Raw genomic sequence first — 25,164 nt, 5'->3', positions numbered from 1 at the left:
ATGGCAAGACCTGCAAATGGTTGTCTAACAATGATCAACAACCAATTTGGACTGGGAAGTTTATTATAAATATATAAATTGAGTCACCGAACCTGCAATAGAAATAATAAAATGTAGCTCCTGTAATATGGAGCGGCAGGGTAGCCTACTGGTTAGAGTGTTGGATTAGTAACCGGAAGGTTGCAAGTTCTAATCCCCGAGCTGACAAGGTACAAATCTGTCGTTCTGCCCCTGAACAGGCAGTTAACCCACTGTTCCTAGGCCGTCATTGAAAATAAGAATTTGTTCTTAACTGACTTGCCTAGTTAATTAAAGGTAAAAAAAAAAAAAAAGATGGGTCATATTTGAGCAGTTTGAGATATAGCAGGGGTTTGTGTTTTTTCTTTCATAAAGGCCATTAAATACTCAAATATTTTTTCACAAGCTACTCATTTACAGCCTGCATATTTTGTTATAGGCCTAATTTGATGAATAGAAACAAAGTAACGTAATTGCGTTTTGGTTTGTAGAACCATGCATGTTTAATTCATTACTGATTTCATTCATCATTGCTACAGTTATAATGTATATAGTGCTATTTCTGTTGTTTTTATGTATTACCATTTTCATTGTTTTATTTTTACTTAGTGTCCGAGCTCCAACATGAAGGACTAAGATGTTTACTGTACCCTGCAATCACACCTGCAATCCTGTACATGTGACTATTAAACAATGAATCTGAATTATGAGAACAAAAATCTTTCTACTGTAGCCTACCTTGAGAATCTTGCCTTTTTTAAGATGAGTGAAAATTAAACGGTTTTACGTTTGAACAAATCTGTAGCCTGCAACTACTAGCAATGATTTTTTAAATTGTAATTCTGTTTAATAGTGGTCTTTTTAAACAACAACCACTGTGAGGAGAATATAAACAGAATAACCATGAAACGTATGAGGAATAACAAAAGTGTAGTCTCAGCAAGCACACTAGTGTTCCGCTTCAACCCCGACATGGACTTTGCTTGGTGCCATCGTTTGAAGCTTCGTCTCCATGAACATGTTTAAATTGAACAGCACCGTACATATTTGATGAGAAGAGGGTTGAAATTGCTTATGTGGTCGAAATTAGTTACCAAACCAAGCAGAGCTGTTTTATCGTGATACAAATATCCTGTGCTTTTTCATTTGGGCGTAGGTGCATACAGACTAAGCTTGGCTACATTGTAACTCTGAAGCGGCCACAGTGCGCTGGCATATGGGGCTCACCCAGGAAATTATACAATGAAAATGATATGTAACAACACCATTGGACCAAACACTCTGACATGAAACAACAATACAAATGAAACGACAGCGCAACAAAATAGATGTAAGTAAATATTTAGCAGGTCATATTGAACACCAGTGGTGCAACTAGTGCTTTGTAACTTTACGGAACATCACAGAGCACGTAGGAGTGAGGACTTTCTATTGGTCAATACCGTTCATCTTGAGGCAACGGGGAGTGGGTTCAAATTGTATTATTATATATTTTTTTACTGATTTAACCATTATTTAACTAGGCAAGTCAGTCAAGAATAAATTCTTGTTTACAATGACTGCCTACCCCGGCCAAACCTGGACAACGCTGGACAACTACTTAAAAATATTACTAATCATTGGAAATGACATTACCCAATAAATACATCATGATCATTTTCTGGTAAAAAAGTGAGGGTGTAAAAACATACATTTGCAACCCTATTTTGAAAGTGTGGGTCCAGCTGCTCCACTGCTCAGGCACCTATACGTATACCCCAGTCTGGTACAAGAATGGTATGAACATCTGGATACCACCCAGCCCTAGTTTGTGAATCTATTAAGTGAGGGTTGGAACTGGGGAAGAGAGACCCATTACTTGGCATGCTTGGCCATAGTTCCACATACTAGAACAATGCTGCTTCCCACATCCTGTCAAAACCATCTGTTCACCTCGTGAATGTATTGCTTCATAAACACAAAGTGTTGTTTATGGTGGATTGAACTATTGGGGTTGAACATATTTCAGATGTGTGATCGTGGATGATTTCTATTGGTTATGCTGGAGAGGGAGAGGCCTCAGTAAGGGTTATGGGTCTCCTATCTCTACTTGCTTACTTGTTTTGGGAGAGCATTTTATAGAATTACACCTGGGTTCCCTAGTAGTAGTAGTGATGCAAGCTCTGGTATTCAGCCTTAGATGAAGGGTACATTCTAACGTGCCCCCTGCCCTCAATACAAGTCGCCATGCTTCTGCTGGTATTCCCACTTTAATTTATCCTCCCTCTATGTAACCTTTATTTAACTAGGCAAGTCAGTCATGAACAAATTCTTATTTACAATGACGGCCTACCCCTCACAATGACGGCCTACCACTCACAATGACAGCCTAACCCTCACAATGACGGCCTAACCCTCACAATGACGGCCTAACCCTCACAATGACGGCCTAACCCTCACAATGACGGCCTAACCCTCACAATGAGGGCCTACCCCTCACAATGACGGCCTACCCCGGCCAAATCCGGACGACGCTGGGCCAATTGTGCGCCACCCTATTGGACTCCCAATCACGGCTGGATGTGATGCAGCCTGGATTCAAACCAGGGACTGTAGTGATGCCTCTTGCACTGAGATGCAGTGCCTTAGACTGCTGCGCCATTCGGGAGCCCAACTATATAGTGCTCTAAATACCCACAATTCATGTTGTTAAATTCAAAAGAATACAACATAAAAATTGCTGACACCATTCAAACCAATGGGGGTTCGGAATCAGCCAATTATCTCAGAATCATATTTTTTGCATATAGAGCCGTATATATCCCCATCTCTGGATGGGTTGTAGTCTATTGAAAGTGGTGTATTGAAATGACTTTGTTTTGTTCCTCAGTTCTTCAGCACCCTCTTCACACCCCTGGGTTTCTTCGCAGACAAGATGGAGAGCTTCATGCCATCCAGTTTCTGGCATCAGCTGACTCGAATCTGACCCCATCTCACACACGTACACATACACACCCCTCAGACACCAACACTCCAAAACTACAGACAGAAATGTTTGCTCTCCTGTCTTCAGCGTGCACACACACTTGTTGTTTTGGTACTGATTATGTTGGCCAAGTCTTGTATCAACATCCAGACGCAACTCAGAGATGCAACTGCTAAGAAGCCAGGTTTTTAAAGTAAACATTTACCAGATATTCACGCAGTTATTCGTTTATTATTATTACAGGAACTTGAAGTTATGTTGAGTTACACAGAACGGTAAATAGAAAGTATTTCAACCTACATTTGACTTCCAAGTCCCACCTCTAAATTACGTCAATCTCTCATACACTTCTGAATTAAGTGCTGAAACAATAAATGTATTATTAGTTAATGTCTCATTATTGTGAAGGCTAACACTACAGTTCATGGAAGTAGTATCCCTCTGTTCTAGTTAGGGTTGCAACTTTTGATAAATTCCCTGATTTTCCTGAGATCCTGGTTTTAGAATTCCAGATTTCCTCCTGATTCCTCTACTGATTCCCCTCCTTATTCCCCTACTGATTGCCCTCCTTATTCCCCTACTGATTCTGGGAATCCTCCAACTGGGATTCTGGGAAAAACATGGAATTTATTGAAAGTTCCTGAAATGTTGCCACCCTGGTTCTAGTGCTGCTATTCATAATATCTTTCCAAATGTATTGTCTGTTAGCTGGTGCAGCAGGAGACAGATTGATATCTATAGAAAAGCATACTAGAAGGCCTGTTTTCCACGATTTCATGTCTGAACAGACACATTAATGTTCACTAGAATAAGGTAGAGCCATGTATTTAGAGAGTTGGGACATTGTGGTTTCTGCTTTATGATGCATTTACATGAGACAACAATACATGGCAGCCATGTTAGCGGCCATTTACATTACATGGGAAATATGTCTATAATGCTATGTAACAATGTCTAGAATTAGAACAATATCATTTAAAAAAAATCTAAATACATGGCTCTGGAATAAGGTATGTGTGTCATGCCAGTTCAGATGGGTTGAAACAAAGCATAGCCTTTATGGTACATAGTCATCCTATGGGGCAGAGTTTAAGTTTTTGAGACCTTCTAAAAACAGATCCTTGATTTACTGCTTCACTCTGTCTGTAGTGTATACAATGCCTGCAGTGTTTTGCCAGTTGTTGCCACAGCATGCCACCTCCGCGCTATATCACTGGCAACCTGCGCCCCCTCAAACGTAGCATAAACATGTAAGTGGGATTATGACCGGTTACGGCATGGGTAGTCATGGCATCACTCACAGCCAATCACATAACTGAACGCTGCGCTTCCAGGTCCTCTATGAGTTGTAGTCAACTTGTATTGCTCAGGTGTAATCAGCCAATCACAACAGGCCGCTTTGTTTGAATCACTGTGTGGTTTCACCGTAGCCTCAACAGCAAATACTCTGAACCGTGATCTAAGACTAGTCAATAGCCTACAGTATATATTGTGGCAGGACTCGATATTTGATCATGAATAGCATAAAGGGCCTTTTGTACCTCACTGGCTCAACAGACAGATTGGATTTAAGCGGCTTGATGAAATTGAAAGCTATTTCTCACAATACTCCCAGATATGTATTGTATTGATGAACCAATGTTTCGGCACACAGTGGTTTCAGAACCTGCTCATTCATTTGCTAATTCCTTCAACTATTTTATGTATTTTATCATACATAAACCCAATTATGAGTAAAGATGGCAACAAGAGCTGACTGTTTATTGGTTGCTGGTAGTGCATTGCATCCAGGGCCGGACTAATGCATTTTGGGCCTCGGGGCCCCAAAAAATATATATTTTGGGAGGAGAATACAGCTAACTTTCTGCATTTCAACATGTGCAGTTTTATAATGCAATTCTACACATTTTGTCACGTGCCCGTTCGGTAATCCCGCCCTGTTTGCATAATGTGATATTTGTGCACTGTGCTTGAACAGCACTTATAATTGGTTTGCTACTTTCATTCAATTTATGTGTCAGAGCCATCAACACTCCTACCTGGCTATACTGTGCACTATCTGGGTGTAATTACTGTACACTATTTTAATTCCATACTGTTGGATTATATTTGGGATAGTCCAGAATAACAAGATGAAATGCTGAAGACAGAAGTCCTATTTGAACTTACTACCATATGAGTTAGATAGCTCACAATAAATTGGTTCTTGAATGTAAATCTAATGCGTTTGTGTTTGAATTTTTGTTGTACTTTGTGAACAAATAAATTTAAAAAACAGATTCAAGACTGATTTGTATGCTTTGGGGATGTGGCCTAGGCCCTATGGTTTACCCTAGACCAGGGATGCCCAACCCTCTTCCTGGAGATCTACTGTCCTGTAGGTTTTCAGTCCAACCCTAATTTAGCATATCTGATTCTGCTAGTTAAGGTCTTGTTGAGCAGCTAATAAGTAGAATCAGGTGTGTTAAATTAGGGTTGGACTGAAAACCCACAGGATGGTAGATCTCCAGGAAGAGGGTTGGACAGAAAACCCACAGGATGGTAGATCTCCAGGAAGAGGGTTGGACTGAAAACCCACAGGATGGTAGATCTCCAGGAAGAGGGTTGGGCAGCCCTGCCCTAGACAGTGAACATACATGTAAGACAAGCTGAGAGTACCTACATTATACGTCCTTACCATTTCGCTATATTTGGTGTTTGTTTGAAAAGCAGCTTTGACGTTATGACCCACATCAATGTTCCCTTTCCCCCACACTGTGAAAGAGAGCCCATCTCCTAACACTAGACTAGGGGTTGTTCAACTGTTATATTTACATTTATACTTGCAGTTTGGCGCTTAGAGGAAGTTGGCCACTTATTGAAGTTGTATCAGGTCCAGGGGTTTGTGACAGTTGCTAATGATGATGTTTGTGTTTGAACCAACAAATTGCTGGTGAATGTTCCTCAGACTCTGGGGCCGTGACAACAACAGCAGGGACAAAACACTCTCATCGGTCCCCTATAAAGATACACAAACAGCCACTTTGTCTTTGTCAGTAGAGATACACAGAGACTTATAGAGAGTGGTTACCATGACTCATTGGTTTGGAGCATGGTGCTTGGGTTAGGGTTAGTGCTTGCAACACCAAAGTGGGGGGTTTGAAACAACCCTTATCGCCTCTAGGTATTTGTGTATATCTGAAAGGATTGGGTAAGCATTACTACAAAATCCCACTTCACACTCCATATCCCCAGATGGCAGTAGCTATACTGTTAAAGCTACTGTTCTATATACTCTCAAAACTCCAAACTAGTTTGGGACTTGCGGAGGCTATGTGGGGGGATAGAGATGGACATTTGGTGTACTCCTGCACATGGAGACTGGATGGACTGATGTGGGACCCAAGTCCCTTTGATGAATCTCATAATTTATTGTATATACCTGGTATCACCTCATCTACAAACCAAACAATACAGGAGCTGGCCGGCCCGGATAGTCAACTCTGTTAATCAGAGGTCAAAAGCTGGAGAGGAGAGGGTAAGCTGACTACCTCGGGGTAGACAGACTGAGGCATGTAAGATAAACCACTAGCCTGGTCCCAGATCTGTATGTGCTTTAGCAAATTCTTGTCTGTTGCATATGTAGGCTATACAACAATAGTGAGAGGTGTTGGTTTAATACAGATCTGGGGCCAGGCTAATAATCCACCAAATGGCAGGGAGAATAAAACCCTTGCCACACTACTGAGTCAAACAAAGGTGGCCTCGTTTCACATTCACTAGAGTTGCTGGAACCGTACTGGATGAGACAGAAGAAATCTGAGCCAGCACAGTGCGGTTCAAGTTAATCTCTCGTAGACAGACTACGTAAACATAAATGGTAACACAGATCTGTCATGATACAACGGCATGCGTGAGATAACCAGCAGCATTAGTCGTGAGATAACCAACAGCATTAGTCGTGAAATAACCAGCAGCATTAGTCGTGAGATAACCAGCAGCATTAGTCGTGAAATAACCAGCAGCATTAGTCGTGAGATAACCAGTAGCATTAGTCGTGAGATAACTAGCAGCATTAGTCGTGAGATAACCAGCAGCATTAGTCGTGAGATAACCAACAGCATTAGTCGTGAAATAACCAGCACCATTAGTCGTGAGATAACCAGCAGCATTAGTCGTGAGATAACCAGCAGCATTAGTCGTGAGATAACCAGCAGCATTAGTCGTGAGATAACCAGCAGCATTAGTCGTGAGATAACCAGCAGCATTAGTCGTGAGATAACCAGCAGCATTAGTCGTGAAATAACCAGCAGCATTAGTCGTGAAATAACCAGCAGCATTAGTCGTGAGATAACCAGCAGCATTAGTCGTGAGATAACCAGCAGCATTAGTCGTGAAATAACCAGCAGCATTAGTCGTGAGATAACCAGTAGCATTAGTCGTGAGATAACCAGCAGCATTAGTCGTGAGATAACCAGCAGCATTAGTCGTGAGATAACCAACAGCATTAGTCGTGAAATAACCAGCACCATTAGTCGTGAGATAACCAGCAGCATTAGTCGTGAGATAACCAGCAGCATTAGTCGTGAGATAACCAGCAGCATTAGTCGTGAGATAACCAGCAGCATTAGCCGTGAGATAACCAGCAGCATTAGTCGTGAGATAACCAGCAGCATTAGTCGTGAAATAACCAGCAGCATTAGTCGTGAAATAACCAGCAGCATTAGTCGTGAGATAACCAGCAGCATTAGTCGTGAGATAATCAGCAGCATTAGTCGTGAAATAACCAGCAACATTAGTTACAGTTCTTTGGACCATACACTATTTCACAGGTGTTAATATCTTTTGAATTTTGGAAGGGGAGGGGCAATTTGGCCTATAGACTTGCCCGTAACTTGCAAAGAGAGAGGGTGGAGCTCCTCGTTCCGGTTCCGATCTCTTCTCGGCCCAGAACATAATCGAGCATCTAACTAATTACACAAGACTTTAGTTCTAGGTCGAGCAAGATTTGGCCTGGGTCAGCACATTCGTGGAAAAAGGGTTGGCCTATAACTGAGCAGACGCTATCTTCGTATCCATCTTCTGTTCATCCTCTCTACAGAAACAGACAGTTACACAAAAACTTGGCGAGAAACGCATTCTTGACAGTTGACTCACTAGATAAGGGTTTTCATGTGTTAATCCTCTGCCGCCAGCCCGGTAATCTCACCCGGACAGCGAACGTGTTAATAGACCATGAACCTCGCCTGGGAACTTTGCCATACATGTCCCTGAAGGTCACGTATATATATTACAATTAACTCCCCTATAAATCTGCCCCAGGGACCTATCCCTGGCACTGACCCTAAGCCTGCTGCAATGCTGCGCTGTTGTGGACTGCGGTCGGCTCGGACAGACAGGTAAGTAGCAAGCACATGGCTCAACCAAACACTGACCCACCACCCAACTCTAAAGCAGCCCCCTAGATCGCAACGCAGTGGGACCAGGTGTGGGATGTGTACTGACTATGGGTTTACCACAATATGCTATGGTTCATATCTTGTTGAATTTATGACAGATTTATGACAGATTTGGCAATTCAAATTTCACTCCTTGACAAGTCACGAGACTCAGACACAAGAGGGTAGAACACATTTCAAACTTTGCTTGTTAGGGGGAGGTAGTTGCAGAAACAATGGAATGTTTAGTAGACTTCCTCAATGGTGAACCGCAGAGGCCCCCAGTAACTTTTGTAGTAAATAAATAGAAAGTACAATAATTGATACTGATAAAGATGCTTTTGCATGTAAACTAACTGTTGTATGATTTAAGAAGTTAATACATTACGATACTTGTTTATTTTTATTGTGTCACTGAGTGCATTGAGGTCTTCCACCCTCAGCTTTCTTTCCCCTGGGACAATTTTAGAATGATCGTCCTGCCACTAAATAGATGCCCATTAGATATCACTATGATGGGAGGAGAATGCAGGCAGTGACAAGCTGGTTATTTTAAAAGACTGATGTGAGAAAGGCAGGTGTTTCCTGTTCCATGTTCACTACATGAGATTTGGCAGGACATTTCCACAAGGACACAGCTGCACTGCCCTTTAAAAAGATTTAGAGACCAATAAAAGCTTTTTTCGAAAGTGATTAATATGACTAATCATTTTACAATAATGCTCTGTGTAAAGAAAACAGTCTGCATAATATCCCCTGGTTTATACAGTCTATGAAATAGAGAAATAATTCCATCTTCTGGCATTGGTGAGGAGTACTCTGTTGTAATTGGAGGGCCTTCACCACGGATTTGGCGAGTGCTGAGTCTGGCGCTGACATTAGGAGGACTTTTTTTAATCTATCTTAATTTAATGAATTACTCAAGAACAGGGTGGAGTAGCCTACATTCAGTGAATATCAGCTCCTGTATCTCAGGGACATGGGCAGCAGTATGAGGATGGAAGAAATCTGATGTGAATGACAGAAGGATCAACAAGGTTTAATATAGAACAAGTGTGGTATTTTTGGGTCTTACCCAAGGTGACAATAACCCTTCAACTGACATTACAATACAACTTTGCCCACCACTCCCAACCGTTCGAGAACATTGCATTGAAATCATATTAGTTACCATTTACATTTGAAAATGTTGATCTTTTTAACATAAACTGACACCTCATTCAGCTTAAAAAGTAGTTATGATCATCACATGGATTTTACTGCTTTTGTTCAATTACAGCCTTATTCTAAAAGTGATAGAATTCTACACACAATACACACAAAAAACAGGTTGTTAGAATTTTTTGCAAATGTATTACAAATAAAAACCTGAAATATCACATTTACATAAGTATTTAGACACCTTTACTCAGTACTTTGTTGAAGCACCTTTGGCAGCAATTACAGCCTTGAGTGTTCTTGAGTACGACCTTAAAACTTGGCACATCTGTATTTGGGGAGTTTCTCCCATTCTTCTCTGCAGATCCTCTCAAGCTTTGACAGGTTGCACAGCTATTTTCAGATGTCTCCAGAGATGTTTGATCGGGTTCAAGTCCGTGCTCTGGCTGGGCCACTCAAGGACATTCAGAAACTTGTCTTGGCTGTGTGCTTAGGGTTGTTGTCCAGTTGGAAGGTGAACCTTCGCCCCAGTCTGAGGTCCTGACCGCCCTGGAGCAGGTTTTCATCAAGGATATCTCTGTACTTTGCTCCATTCATCTTTCCCTTGATTCTGATTAGTCTCCCAGTCCCTGCAGCTGAAAAACATCCTCAAAGCATGATGCTGGCACCACCATGCATCACCGTAGGAATGGTGTCAGGTTTTCTACAGATGTGACACTTGGCATTCAGGCCAAAGAGTTCAATCTTGGTTTCATCAGTCCAGAGATTCTTGTTTCTCATTGTCTGAGAGTCCTTTAGGTGCCTTTTGGCAAACTTCAAGCGGGCTGTCATGTGTCTTTTTCTGAGGAGTGGCTTCCATCTGTCCACTCGACCATAAAGGTCTGATTGGTGGAGTGCTGCAGAGATGGTTGTCCTTCTGGAAGGTTCTCCCATCTCCACAGAGGAACTCTGGAGCTCTGTCAGAGTGACCATTGGGTTGATGGTCACCTCCCTGACCATGGCCCACTCCCTTGATTGCTCAGTTTGGCCAGGCGGCCAGCCCTAGAAAGAGGCTTGGTGGCTCCAAACTTCTTCCATTTAAGAATGATGGAGGTCACTATGTTCTTGGGGACCTTCAATACTGCAGACATTTTTTGGTATTCCCCAGATCTGTGCCGCGACAAAATCCTGCGGACAATTCTTTCAACCTCAGAGCTGTTTTTTTTTTGCACTGTCAACTGTGCATGTCAGATATATAGACAGGTGCGAGCCTTTCCCAATCATGTCCAATCAATTTAATTTACCACAACTGGATTCCAATCAAGTTGTAGAAACATCTCAAGAATGATCAATGGAAACAAGATGCATCTGAGCTCAATTTCAAGTCTCATAGCAAAGGGTCTAAATACTTATGTAAAAAAGGTATTTCTGTTTTTTTATTTGTAATACATTTTCAAACATTTGTAAAAACCTGTTTTCACTTTGTCATTATGGGGTATTGTGTAGATTGATGAGAAAAATGTTAAGAATAAGGCTGTAATGTAACAAAATGTGAACAAAGTCAAGGGGTCTGAATACTTTCTGAATATACAGTAGAAGCTAGCAGCTTCAGTAATTGGAAACCAGTGATAAATAATAAGAGATGACAGCTCCCATCCATCACACCATATACATTTAGGAACACGTACAATAATAGATTGATAGCACATACTGTAAGAGTACCTGTCACACTGAAGAGAGAGGAGACATACTATCCATCTCAGTCGACAACGTTTGTTTCACTTAACTCTTATAACAGAAACATTTTATTTAAATGAATTTCTTTGCTTCGTATTTAGCTACAGTAACAGTCAGAATGTTGGACACCTACTCATACCGGGGTTTTTCTTTATTTTTGCTATTTTCTACATTGTAGAATACTAGTGAAGACATCACCACTATGAAATAACAGATATAGCATCATGTAGTAAACAAAAAAGTGTTAAACAAATCAAAATATATTTTAGATTCTTCAAAGTAACCACCCTTTGCCTTTATGACAGCATTGCACACTCTTGGCATTCTCTCAACTAGCTTAATGAGGTAGTCACCTGGAATGCATTTCAATTAACAGGTGTGCCTTGTTAAATGTTAATTTGTGGAATTTCTTTCCTTCTTAATGCGTTTGAGCCAATCAGTTGTGTTGTGACAAGGTATAGGTGGTATACAGAAGATAGCCCAATTTGGTAAAAGACCAAGTCCATATTATGGAAAGAACTGTTCAAATAAGCAAAGAGTCCATGAGTTTAAGACATGAAGGTCAGTCAATCCGTGCAGTCGCAAAGACCATCAAGCACTATGATGAAACTGGCTCTCATGAGGACCGCCACAGGAAAGGAAGACCCAGAGTTACCTCTGCTGCAGATGATAAGTTCATTAGAGTTACCAGCTTCAGAAATTGCAGCCCAAATAAATGCTTCACAGAGTTCAAGTAACAGACACATGTGAACATCAACTGTTCAGAGGAGACTGTGTGAATCAGGCCTTCATAGTCGAATTGCTGAAAATAAACCACTACTAAAGGACACCGATGATAAGATGAGACTTGCTTGGGCCAAGAAACACGAGCAATGGACATTAGACCGGTGGAAATCTGTCCTTTGGTCTGATGAGCCCAAATTTGAGATTTTTGGTTCCATTCGCCGTCTCTTTGTGAGACGCAGAGTAGGTGAACGGATTATCGCTGCATGTGTGGTTCCCACCATGAAGCATGGAGAAGGAGGTGTGATGGTGTGGGGGTGCTTTACTGGTGACGCTGTCTGTGATTTATTTAGAATTCAAGGCACACTTAACCAGCATGGCTACCACATCATTCTGCAGTGATACGCCATCCCATCTGATTTGCGTTTAGCGGGACTATCATTTGTTTTTCAACAGGACAGTGACCCAACACACCTCCAGGCTGTGTAAGGGATATTTGACCATTAGGTGGAGAGTGATGGAGCTGCTGCATCAGATGACCTGGCCTCCACAATCACCAGACCTCAACCCAATTGAGATGGTTTGGGATGAGTTGAACTGCAGAGTGAAGGAAAAGCAGACAACAAGTGCTCAGCATATGTGGGAACTCCTTCAAGACTGTTGGAAAAGCATTCCAGGTGAAGCTGGTTGAGAGAATGGCAAGAGTGTGCAAAGCTGTCATCAAGGCAAAGGGTGGCAACTCAAATATAAAATATATTTAGATTTGTTTAAAACCTTTTTGGTTACTACATGATTCCATATGTGTTATTTCATAGTTAAGATGTCTTCACTATTATTCTACAATGTAGAAAATAGTAAAAATAAAGAAAAAACATTCAATGAGGAGGTGTGTCTAAATGTTTTGACTGGTACTTTACATTAGTGTCTATAGAGCAGCTCTCTGGCCCGCGGTAAACGTTGATCGTTAGACTTTCTGCTGTACATCCATCCCAATGCACTTTACCAGTAGGGTAAGGCATGAGGGTAAGTCCTCCTTTTTTAAATATATTTTTTTACGCCTAACAACTGAATACATGTCAGTCTTTCCATTATATCAAGCAGAGTACAATTTCAGTTCTTCATCTCTTTCTATTGTAAGGCCAATGAAACACTGAACAAAGTGATCACAGATTTAGAGAGAACATAGTCTTAAACAAAGCAAAAAAACAACAACACATACACCAGCCAAACAATCCTAACTCAATCTCTGGTGTGCTCACAGTACAATGTCCTGTTCTGCATTTCCACAACAGATACTGTGTGAATGAATGTCTGTAGAAAAATAGTGTCCTCAGCACCTTGGAAGCAGCACACAATCAACACAAACAAACAAAAACATAAATAGGAACTATCCCCTCTCCCAGCCCAACCATTCTCTTAGAAAGCCTTCCCACCGAAAAGTTCCATACAGTACTGCACCATCCAAACCAAGTTGGGATACGGCGCTTTGGGAAAGGTTCTTTAGGATGTCACTTTAGAAGGGGTTGTCAGAGGTAATGGAGGTCCGAAAGGAGTCCGTAAGGAGTCAGGGGTAGGAAATACATATCCCACAATGCAGCTGACCACTGCTACGTCCTTTTAAAGAATGGGCCTCAGCGTCTGGTTTGGTCCAGCCAATCGGGTCGCCTGTGGGGCTTACAGGTGTGAACGTCCACAGTGTTCTCACAGTCCTTACACTCCACAGCGCAACACCACTTGAACTTGCACTCGCACTTGGTGACTCGCTTGGCGCGCATTGTGTCGTAGCCCCGTCCGCAACACATGACCTCGCAGCTGTCTGTGCCTCTAGAAGACTTGTTGCAGACTCTCCCTGCCGTTCCCAGGGAGCCTTTGGAGAGGGCACAAGACAGACGCCATGGTTAAAGACAAGCCGGCCCGTGAGTGAAGGGGTGTGAGTGGAGGTATTCCCCTTGAGCATTTGGGAGTGGAGCTTAATAGGGACCACAGAAGGATTTGAAAAATTACCCTGTTGTATCCTTAGGGTGTGAATTCCTATACAATAGAGATTAGCGGATACGAGAGCTATAAGCCTTTTAAAATCAGCCCTGCTGTACCTTGAAGTAAGTAGTCTAGGGGCGTAGTGTAGCTTCTCTTCTTAATTAACATTAGTTCACTAGGTGTCAACCTATAACCATAGGTCTAACATAGGTCTCTAACAGAGATTAGGAAGATACCAGTAACACACAATACATCCAAGGTATCATAACCAGAGCCTGTTAGCTGTTCTAGAGCTCTTTGAACTCTCTGCTGAAGTGATAGGACATGAGGGGCGTGAGAAACAGAGATTACCAAGGCAGAGAAAACACAGTTGGAATTAGAGAGAAGTTAAAGGTCAAATAATTGAACTCTAAGCTATGCAGGTATGCAGGCCTTCGGCAGATGAGTCTGGTATTCTCATAGACGTGTTTGAGGAGTAGGCCGCTGTATTATCTACCTTCTGGGTAACAGTCTTGACTCAGAGCAGCTATGTTTCTGATGGCAAAATATATGTTTGGTGATAAGTACTAGAATAACATCCATCAAACTATGTATGACTAAGTGTGATATTATTCTGAATCATATACTCAAATTTTTTGCATAAAGAGATTTCCTCTTAGCCATAGCTAAAACATCTGTGTTTTTCTCTGTCAGGTCATGTGTTGAAGAAAAACTCCTGGCCCTACCTAACACCTTGAACTGGTTGAGTTGACCCACCTGCTGCTCTGTCCATGAGGCAGTAGTCAGGGGACTTTTCTACATACACCAGCTCATTCTTGGTGGTTCCCTTGAAGTCCTTGTCAGCCACCATGAACCCGGTGCCATCCTGGTTCATGGTCACCTCGATGGCCGTGTTGTACTTCTTCCGGAGGTAGTCCCCGGTCCTCCGGAAGTCTGACATGGCCAGCCAGCAGGTTCTGAGGGCACAGGAGCCGCTGACGCCATGACACTTGCACTCCAGTTTCATAAAGCGCTTCACTGCCTGAAATCGAAATGGTTGGATAATGTCATTGGTGGTTAAGACACAGGCTCACTTGTGACCAACCCAGTACACTCACTATTCACGTCTAGAGCATTTACAGAATGTCTGTTCAACAGTGGCTTGAATTTTACCAGCAATGTCTGTTCCGTTGTAGTAACCATGTTGTTACACAGTAGTTATAGCATGCTCTGTTAGTTGAAAGGGACTGCCTGTCAGCCAGTTAGCTGTGTGTATCAAGTCCAGATGCATCACAGTGCACATTTCAAAAAGTATAATGCCCCTTAACCCCTAAGCCATTGCTCACCATTCGTCCACAGCGGTTGTTGTGTAGATTCATCAGTGCCCGAGCGTCCTTCACCATCTTTTCTCTGGCATCAACAAAGGTCTTGGTGAACTTGATGCCATAGTTGATGTTGTCGCTGCAGCCGCCCCAGTCAAATTCGCCCCTGTCGTCACTAGCCTGGCCCCGCTTTTGGGCGTCGCAGCTGCAGATCTTGAGGTCCCCCTGGCTGCAGGCCCTGGTAATTGCATAGACCACGCCTGCCGAGGAGATGGCGTACACAAATGCTGCCTCCCGGCTACCTGGGGTGATATGATGGAGGAGATTTTGTGTTAGAAGATGTCATCGTTAGATAGCCTCTGTTAGGGTCAGGGAAGCGAGGGGCAAATGTGTTCCCATAGCTGTGGGAAATAGGGGTGCTGCAGCACCCCAAGAATTTTTAACAAATAATAATAACTTTATTAAAAAAGTTTAAAAGAATTGAAAAATATTTTTTTTTCACAAAAGTAGTGCACTGGGCCTTTACTAGTCCTGTATTAGTGGACCAATATAGACCTCTGTTGCGTGGGCAAAAAAAATAATTCAGCATCTCAGCTTTGGCAAAAAAGGTAGTTGTATAATTAAGAACAGTATCTTGCAGGATTCAGTAGTTGGAATTGTCTACACTCCCTGATTCATGAATGTAATTTATTATGGAATTGATTTAATGGATTGAGAGTACACACACCTCATTTGTCAGTTCTATAATCAGTCACCAAGTTGAAGAGTAGGAAAACCGTAGACAGTCCACATGGAACTAGAGCTGGCCGTCCCTGGTTATGGCCAATTCACAATAGAAATAGATGGTCTGAATTGGTGAAAGTGAGGCTGGAGCTGTTTTTATCTTTGTTTTTTTTGGTCAAAACAAAGTCAGTCTTAAACAGGCAAAACAAAGTCTGTCTTAAACAGGCAAAACAAAGTCAGTCTTAAACAGGCAAAACAAAGTCAGTCTTAAACAGGCAAAGCAAAGTCAGTCTCAAACAGGCAAAACAAAGTCAGTCTTAAACAGGCAAAACAAAGTCAGTCTTAAACAGGCAAAACAAAGTCAGTCTTAAGCAGGCAAAAAAAAGTCAGTCTTAAACAGGCAAAACAAAGTCAGTCTCAAACAGGCAAAACAAAGTCAGTCTCAAACAGGCAAAACAAAGTCTGTCTTAAACAGGCAAAACAAAGTCAGTCTTAAACAGGCAAAACAAAGTCAGTCTCAAACAGGCAAAACAAAGTCAGTCTTAAACAGGCAAAACAAAGTCACTCTTAAACAGGCAAAACAAAGTCACTCTTAAACAGGCAAAACAAAGTCTGTCTTAAACAGTCAAAACAAAGTCTGTCTTAAACAGGCAAAACAAAGTCTGTCTTAAACAGGCAAAACAAAGTCAGTCTCAAACAGGCAAAACAAAGTCAGTCTCAAACAGGCAAAACAAAGTCAGTCTCAAACAGGCGGTTACACTATACTTGCAGAGTTTGTTTTGTTGTAGTAATCATGTCGTTACACTGTAGTTACATCAGTCTAGAGCCAACTTCATGCTTTGAACACTAACATATGCCCAACTGAAAGCTTTCGACTTGCATAGTCCAGATGACATTGCACAGAAACAAACATGCCTATATTTGATTAAAATCTGTTTGTGTGCACTATATCCCATGCAATCTAAATTTAAACAGTGTCTACGTTCCTTGGAACTTGGGCATGTTTGTCTCTGTACAATGTTCCTGTACAATCCGTCCATGTACAGCAGGCCTATGGTGGATAGCTAGAACAAAGAAACATGGCTACCAACAGCCCATTTAAGGTGCCTCTCGTTTTCACCCTTTAATTTGCACAGATGGCAGCTTTCTCAGTCACTAGGTATCTTGTCATCTGAGAGGAGAGCAGATACAGGGTTATTTGGTCTGCTTTTCCCACCCACCTCTAGTTTTCATTCCTCCTCACGCAATGAACCAGAACACAGGCGATATGTCAGGGAGCACGGCTTTGTCTGCCTGCCAGAAACATCTACCCAAATATTTACATCTCCTATTACTGTTTAGACATCACCATGTGGATCTCTCTATCTGCTACCTGTCTTCAGAGAATACCCACTTTCTGCAACTCTCCTCATTCCTGGAGAAGGTGAAACTATTACTGAACAAAAATATAAACACAACATAATCCCATTTTTCATGAGCTGAAATAAAAGATTCCAGAAATGTTCAATACACACAAAAAGCGTACTTCTCTAAAATGTTGTGCATAAATTTGTTTACATCCCTGTTAGTGAGCATTACTCCTTTGCCAAGATAATCCATCCACTTGACAGGTGTGGCATATCGAAAAGCTGATTAAACAGCATGATCATTACACAGTGAATAGGGGACAATAAAAGGCCACTCTAAAATGTGCAGTTTTGTCACACAACATAATGCCACAGAAGTCTCAAGATTTGAGGGAGTGTGCAATTGGCATGCTGACTGCAGGAATGTCCAACAGAGCTGATGCCAGAGAATTGAATGTTAATTTCTCTACCATAAGCCGCCTCCATCTTTTTAGAGAATTTGGCAGTGCGTCCAACCGGCCTCACAACCATAGATCAAGTGTAACCACGCCTGCCCAGGACCTCCACATCTGACTTCTTCACCTGCGGGATCGTCTGAGACCAGCCACCTGGACAGCTGATGTATTAAATACTCATTAGTTTCATCAGGTGTTCAGTCAGTTAATTGAAATAAATAAATTAGGCCCTAATCTATGGATTTCACATGACTGGGCACAGGGGCAGCCATGGGTGGGCCTGGGGGGCATAGGCCCACTCACTTGGGAGCCAGGTCCACCCACTGGGGAGACAGGTCCACCCTCTGGGGAGACAGGTCCACCCTCTGGGGAGCCAGGCCCAGCCAATCATAATGAGTTGTCGCCACAAAAGGGCTTTATTGCAGACAGAACCCTTGCACGATTATCTATTTATTTTGAAATAAGTTGAAATTGAAAAAACTTTTAATGTTCACATTTTTTGTATTTGTTTGATTTACACAGAACCAAGAAAAAAATTACCTAAACTGAATTTGAGATTTTTCACTTCATAGTAAAAAATTGTGAAATTATAAAAAATTCAAAAATTCAAATTCATTGGGTTGGAGGCAAGTTTTCTCATTTACTATGTAATTTATCTCACCTGTGGTAAGTTGCAGGTGCTTACAGGGTAAAAACAGCCATTCCATTGAAAATAGGAAACAGAACATTCTGCTACATTGCACACAATTGCAAGGGGTGCCAATATATTTGACCGCATCTGTACATAGAGATGATAAACTGTTGTATGAAGTGTTGAACTGAGATATGTATATAACATGCATATACCCTTAAAGGGAAATTTCACACCATCAGCATATGTAAAAATATCATGTTTTTATGTTTTGTAAAAAAAAAAAAAGATTGAGGAAGATCTGTGTTTGCAATGACATCAACCAATTAATAGACAATAACAGGACAATTAGTAGACAAATTAGTAGGCAATTAGTAGGCAACGACTCCTCATAATTGGTAAGAATTACACGATGCACACCGATGATGTCTTGGAAAAACACATATTCCTCTATCTTTTTTACTACAAAACATAGAAACGTGCCATTTTCACGTATGCTGATGTTAGAGAGGTGCTGGAGATGATGAACATGAAGTTGAACATTGTTGGACATTTCCCTTTAAGGCTGGGATGTCTGTAAGTCTAAAAGGAAACTGAGCGGTCCCGTTATAGTTCTGTAATAGTCTACAACAATCCATCACTTTTATGTACTGTATCAAATTCATGTAGTGAATGTTACATCCAAGATTCAAGTGGTTGAATACTAAACCTCTTAACACACACACACACACACACACACACACACACACACACACACACACACACACACACAGACGCAAACACGGACACACACAGACTTACTGCGCAGCATGACTCTGCCAAAGACGGTGTGGTCTCGGTCCAACGTGCTGCAGTTCCAGCGATGGTGGCGGAACTGGTGCTGGCACTCGCGGATCCACTCCTTGGCACCCTCCCCAATAGACTGCATGAGGTCCGGGTGGCGCTGGCACAGCTGGCGCTGCTTGTTCACCAGGCCTGGAATGTTGTCACAGATCACCCGTGCACCCAGGGCTCCAATGTACCTGCAGATCAGATAGACAGGTGCACTGTCAGTGGGAGGCCAGGGAAACTTCCAGGGACGATTATTATGCAAAAACAAATGTGTTTCTTTCTAGTTTTCTTTCTGAAGGACAATATACTGTATATTGTGAAGTCAGGTCCAGTCAGATGTGTGACAAGCTATATTTTTCAAGAATCAATGGGTATTCATCGTCAGTTTAATTGACTATTGAACAGCAGGAATTCTTACAAAGTGTGCATTTAACCATTCTGTCCCGCTTCATTGTAATCCCACGCTGTGAAACATGCCATAAAAGTGTTATGAAGTGTGAGATCTTCAGAAGCACTTTCACAGACAGGGAAGAGTCCACACAGTTAACTAAGAGTGACCCCTGACCACTGAGACTGGAATAGGAACACAGAGTGCAGTGAAGCAGCCATACAGTGTGACATGGTCTCGTAAAAGTCACCAATCTCCTATAAGTCTCCAGTCTCCTATAAGACTCCAGTCTCCTATAAGGCTCCATTCTCCTATAAGACTCCAGTCTCATATAAGTATCCTATAAGTATCTTCAGTCTCCTATAAGTCTCCAGTCTCATATAAGTATCCTATAAGTATCCAGTCTCCAACAAGTCGCCAGTCTGGTACAAGTCACCAGTATCCTATAAGTACCCAGTCTCCTATAAGTCGCCAGTCTCCTATAAGACTCCATTCTCCTATAAGACTACAGTCTCCTATAAGTCTCCTGTAAGACTCCAGTCTCCTATAAGGCTCCATTCTCCTATAAGACTCCAGTCTCATTTAAGTATCCCATAAGTATCTTCGGTCTCCTATAAGTCTCCAGTCTCATATAAGTATCCTATAAGTACCCAGTCTCCTATAAGTCGCCAGTCTCCTATAAGACTCCATTCTCCTATAAGACTACAGTCTCCTATACGACTCCAGTCTCCTATAAGTCTCCATTCTCCTATAAGACTCCATTCTCCTATAAGTCTCCAGTCTCCTATAAGACTCCAGTCTCCTATAAGTCTCCAGTCTCCTATAAGAATCCAGTCTTCTATAAGTACAGTCTCCTATAAGTCTCCAGTCTCCTATAAGACTCCAGTCTCCTATAAGTCTCCAGTCTCCTATAAGACTACAGTCTCCTATACGACTCCAGTCTCCTATAAGTCTCCATTCTCCTATAAGACTCCGTTCTCCTATAAGACTCCAGTCTCCTATACGTCTCCATTCTCCTATAAGACTCCAGTCTCCTATAAGTCTCCATTCTCCTTTAAGACTCCAGTCTCCTATAAGTCTCCGGTCTCCTATAAGAATCCAGTCTCCTATAAGTCTCCATTCTCCTATAAGACTCCAGTCTCCTATAAGTCTCCATTCTCCTATAAGACTCCAGTCTCCTATAAGTCTCCAGTCTCCTATAAGAATCCAGTCTCCTATAAGTCTCCAGTCTCCTATAAGAATCCAGTTTCCTATAAGTATCCCATAAGTCTCCAGTCTCAAATAAGCATCCTATAAATATCCTATAAGTATCCTATAAGTATCCTATAAGTATCCTACAAGTCACCAGTCTCCTATAAGTCACCAATATCCTATAAGTACCCAGTCTCCTATAAGTCGCCAGTCTCCTATAAGTCCCCAGTCTCCTATGAGTGACCAGTCTCCTATGAGTGACCAGTCTGGTATAAGTCGCCAGTCTCCTATAAGAATCCAGTCTCCTATAAGTTTCCAGTCTCCTATAAGTACCCAGTCTCCTATAAGTACCCAGTCTCCTATAAGTTGCCAGTCTCCTATAAGTACCCAGTCTCCTATAAGTACCCAGTCTCCTATAAGTCCCCAGTCTCCTATGAGTGACCAGTCTGGTATACGTCGCCAGTCTCCTATAAGTACCCAGTCTCCTATAAGTACCCAGTCTCCTATAAGTCCCCAGTCTCCTATGAGTGACCAGTCTGGTATACGTCGCCAGTCTCCTATAAGTACCCAGTCTCCTATAAGTTGCCAGTCTCCTATAAGTCCCCAGTCTCCTATGAGTGACCAGTCTGGTATACGTCGCCAGTCTCCTATAAGTACCCAGTCTCCTATAAGTTGCCAGTCTCCTATAAGTCCCCAGTCTCCTATGAGTGACCAGTCTGGTATACGTCGCCAGTCTCCTATAAGTACCCAGTCTCCTATAAGTTGCCAGTCTCCTATAAGTACCCAGTCTCCTATAAGTACCCAGTCTCCTATAAGTCCCCAGTCTCCTATGAGTGACCAGTCTGGTATACGTCGCCAGTCTCCTATAAGTACCCAGTGTCCTATAAGCTGGCATATTCCTCTAATTTTCCCGCTCCCTATGATGACCGAACATCATTACTGCCAGGCTTAATCACAGCTACATTGTGTGTCGTGCCACTGAGACAGCAACAGAAAAGGGTTTCCATTCCAGTTATGGCTGTCCCTGTCCCTGTCCCTGTCCCTGTCCCTGTCCCTGTCCCTGTCCCTTCCCCCCAACAATCTGCCTTCATTCCCTGCTGCCAGAGCCTGAGCAGGAAAGCAGAGCAGAGACACAGTGTTTATTCTCTCCATAGAGAGAGTAGAGAGCTGAGCCAAAAGACCCTGACTGTTTGTACGCCTCATACGTAGTTTGGAGGGAGGACAATCAGTCCAGAACACCAGAGAACACGTTGCTGCTTATCTGAATGATCAGGATCATGATGAGAAATAAAACTGGACTATATAAATCATATTTAGACCCTTAGTCTGGAGAGAGCTACCATGTCTCCCCGCTCTGCCTCACTTCACTGTTTTAATTACACACACTGCCTTGTTTTTATTCAGTCATACAATTCCTCAGTGTTGTTTACATACAATTATTTTTTGAGTTGAGCCCACTTGAATTATTTAATCTACTTTAACTAGTTCAACTATAAAAACAGAATAGAAAATTAAGATTTTGCCCCTAGCCGAAAGCTGATTTATCATGTTTTGCACAGTGAGATTGGAGTGTTGGAGGTAGGCACGTCCTTTATACACCCTGGGTTCTTACCCTCAAGAGAAATCATCAAGGAACACTTTTTCATGCACCACTGCCTGCATCTGCCATTTCCAATATGCAAGATTGATAGTGGAAAGTCCCTCAGTCCATGTATCTTCATGAACACAGTGTGCGGTTGTTTGTTTTGATGTTTTAAAACTCCACTCCACACACATCCCGCCCTGTGGCTGTTTGAATTGGAGTTGGCTGTGCTCTCTTTACAGGTTCCAGCAGGGTATAAGTCTAATTCTAAGGTGTGATGGAGATATAGACTTCAAAGGCTGTATTGAGTTAAACTATTTGAATATTGAATGTGTTTCAATTGCCAAATAATAGTGATACAGCCTATAATTTAGTGTTTGTTATTGTTCCCATCTCCTGCATCCCGAGGATAATTCACATTTCTCAAGACATAATTGGCAATCTCAGGCTTGGGATAAACATAGACATGAACTCAGGTTTCAGTGAAAAGCAAATGTAGCCTCCTCAGAATATACTCTTACAAAATGAATTATTATTATAGAATTTTTGATTGTATGCCTAAACCATTTCCCTAAAACCTTCATTGAAATCCAAACATGCTTTACATTTGATCTTGACTTTGTTCAAAATGTTTCGCATATTTAATGAGTTTATAATGATGTCTTTATTTCTTACATTCATATTTATCCATTATATATGCATTAGGCAATATGACTTCTTCCCACTTATATTTTCGACTCCCAAATAGCCAACATAAATAGGGCTAGCTTTTGCAAGGTCTTGGAATATTCTAGAATTAGCTCATTAAGAAGACAACTGGTCATCCAAAACCACTGGAAACTCAGATCTAATCTTGGATATCAATGACAGAGCTCTCCTAGACATAAATTAAAGATGTAATCTTGGATAGAAACGATATGATTATTTCAGCAGGATCAAGCGCACATGAAAGAAAGCACTCACCACCAGGAAGAATCCACTCTAGGCGTGAAGATGAGAAGCAGCAGAATAAAGGTGAAGTATAGCTTTGAGGTTGAGTTGGAGGAGTGTCGGGATATTGTCCCATTTCGAGACCCAGTCCTGGTCCTGGAATATCCTCGGGGTTTGAAGAAACAAAACATGTCTATTTTCATGAACAGAAGGCATACAATATAAAATGAAGAATACAAGTCCTGGGCGATGGTTTGCTGTTCATAATTGGGGGAAAACCTGCCTATCTATAGAAGTTGAACAATTTTATCCATCTTGTTTCAAAAGGCTAATTTGATATCTTGTCAGTTCATCAATGCCATTGTTTGTCTCTGATTTATTCGAGACGAGGCAGTGCTCATCAAAAGTTAGTCTGGTAAAAGTAAATCGAATTAAGACAAATCTTCTGAGAAACTGTCAAATGTCCAGCCAGATGTTCGGGTTGCCAACGATAACACTTTCCCTCGTTGTTGCGTATTGTTTTTGTAGCCCAGGCTATTTGTTTGACATTCGACGTGAATAACAGGTGAAGCTGAAGAAGTTGCAAACCCAAACACGGGTATCACAGACTGTGAAAAAAGATGGCACTGAAACCACTGCTTGTCCCGGGCAGGTAAAGTCAGTCACTCATCTGTCCGAGGATGAGACAGATAGCTACGCCGCGGTCTTCTTCTCAGTCCGGACTGAAGATGCGCCGCAGGACAAAACACTGCACCAGCACGTCAGCTGTCCATGCCCCCCTTTTGTTAGACAATTACAAACACCGGTATGTGCACGGTGAGGTCAGGGACGTTATATTTAGATGTCGACAAATAAAAGTTATCTACCTTACATAGCCGTTTAAATATTGGTGATCTCCATATTGGGAATCATTTGACAAATCAAATTGAATTTTATTGGTCACATACACATGGTTAGAAAATGTTAATGCGAGTGTAGCGAAATGCTTGTGCTTCTAGTTCCAACAGTGCAGTAATATCTAACAAGTAATCTAAACAATTGCCAACAACTACCTAATACACACAAATCTATAACAGTAATCTAACAATTCCCCAACAACTACCTAATACACACAAATCTATAACAGTAATCTAACAATTCCCCAACAACTACCTAATACACACAAATCTAAAGGGGTGACCCCTCATTGGCTGATGACAAAGCCTCTCGATGTGCCCTATGAAGAAGATTATCCAAGTACTTTTTCATCTCAATGACTTTTCATTAAGTTAACTAAGTCATATGGAAATAATTGAATTAAGGAATTGAACTATGTGTGTATGTGGCCAGACCATGCATAAAAGAAGAGCTCCCTTTTCTTTGTGAGTTTTATAACCAATAATGAAATGCCTATGTTTTGGCTCCAACCAAATTAAAACTATATAAATTGGTTCAGTGATTTATGGATGGATGAAAGGGGTGACATTCTAGTTTCATGTTGTTTGGTGTTGGTGTCCTTTTCATCCCATTGCCTTTCATTTCCTTTGCCACTATTTTCCACATGAAACACAGCCAAATAGATCAAATACATTTCTATATGTGTTATACAAATACATAGCAATCTAAGAAACAACCCAAAACTGTAATATATTTCACTGCTTACATATGCATTATGGTGTTGTGTTAAGCCCATAAAACCATTACTATGAGGACCACATGGCTGGGACCACACAATCTGTAGTTTATTTTTGGAGATGACATTGCACACTGCTTAGGCCTATGAAATGTATCTGAAATTACCAATTAAACAGAAATGACTGAATAAACAGACCG

The 25,164-nt window shown here is 41.7% G+C and overlaps 2 protein-coding genes across 3 annotated transcripts in view; one reads left to right on the top strand and one right to left on the bottom strand.

The window, feature by feature from the left end:
* LOC110494693 (suppressor of tumorigenicity 7 protein-like) overlaps window positions 1–25,164 on the top strand; it is a 58,170-nt gene that overhangs the window by 27,793 nt on the left and 5,213 nt on the right. The window contains exon 15 of one of the 2 annotated variants that reach the window (XM_036950748.2): window positions 2,888–5,273. The exons of the other annotated variant lie outside the window; for it this stretch is intronic. Within the exon in view, the coding sequence (XP_036806643.1) occupies window positions 2,888–2,983 (96 nt within the window). The 3' untranslated portion in view covers window positions 2,984–5,273. Of the gene's footprint in view, window positions 1–2,887; window positions 5,274–25,164 lie in introns of those variants that run through there. 2 annotated transcript variants of the gene reach the window in all.
* LOC110494692 (protein Wnt-2b-A-like) lies at window positions 9,415–24,143 on the bottom strand. Its single transcript, XM_021569986.3, has 5 exons — window positions 23,386–24,143; window positions 19,232–19,452; window positions 15,300–15,577; window positions 14,731–14,995; window positions 9,415–13,864 (listed from the first exon to the last, which is right to left on the bottom strand). Exons 1-5 carry the CDS (start codon window positions 23,553–23,555, stop codon window positions 13,629–13,631), a joined length of 1,170 nt encoding a protein of 389 aa, XP_021425661.3. The 5' UTR covers window positions 23,556–24,143; the 3' UTR covers window positions 9,415–13,628.

The sequence above is a fragment of the Oncorhynchus mykiss genome, chromosome 17 (genome assembly GCF_057628025.1).
Source record: "Oncorhynchus mykiss isolate SJ-2025 chromosome 17, ASM5762802v1, whole genome shotgun sequence".
Classification (NCBI taxonomy): Eukaryota; Metazoa; Chordata; class Actinopteri; order Salmoniformes; family Salmonidae; genus Oncorhynchus; species Oncorhynchus mykiss.
Note: the sequence above shows the minus strand (reverse complement) of the source record. Positions and strands in the feature narration are given on the sequence as shown.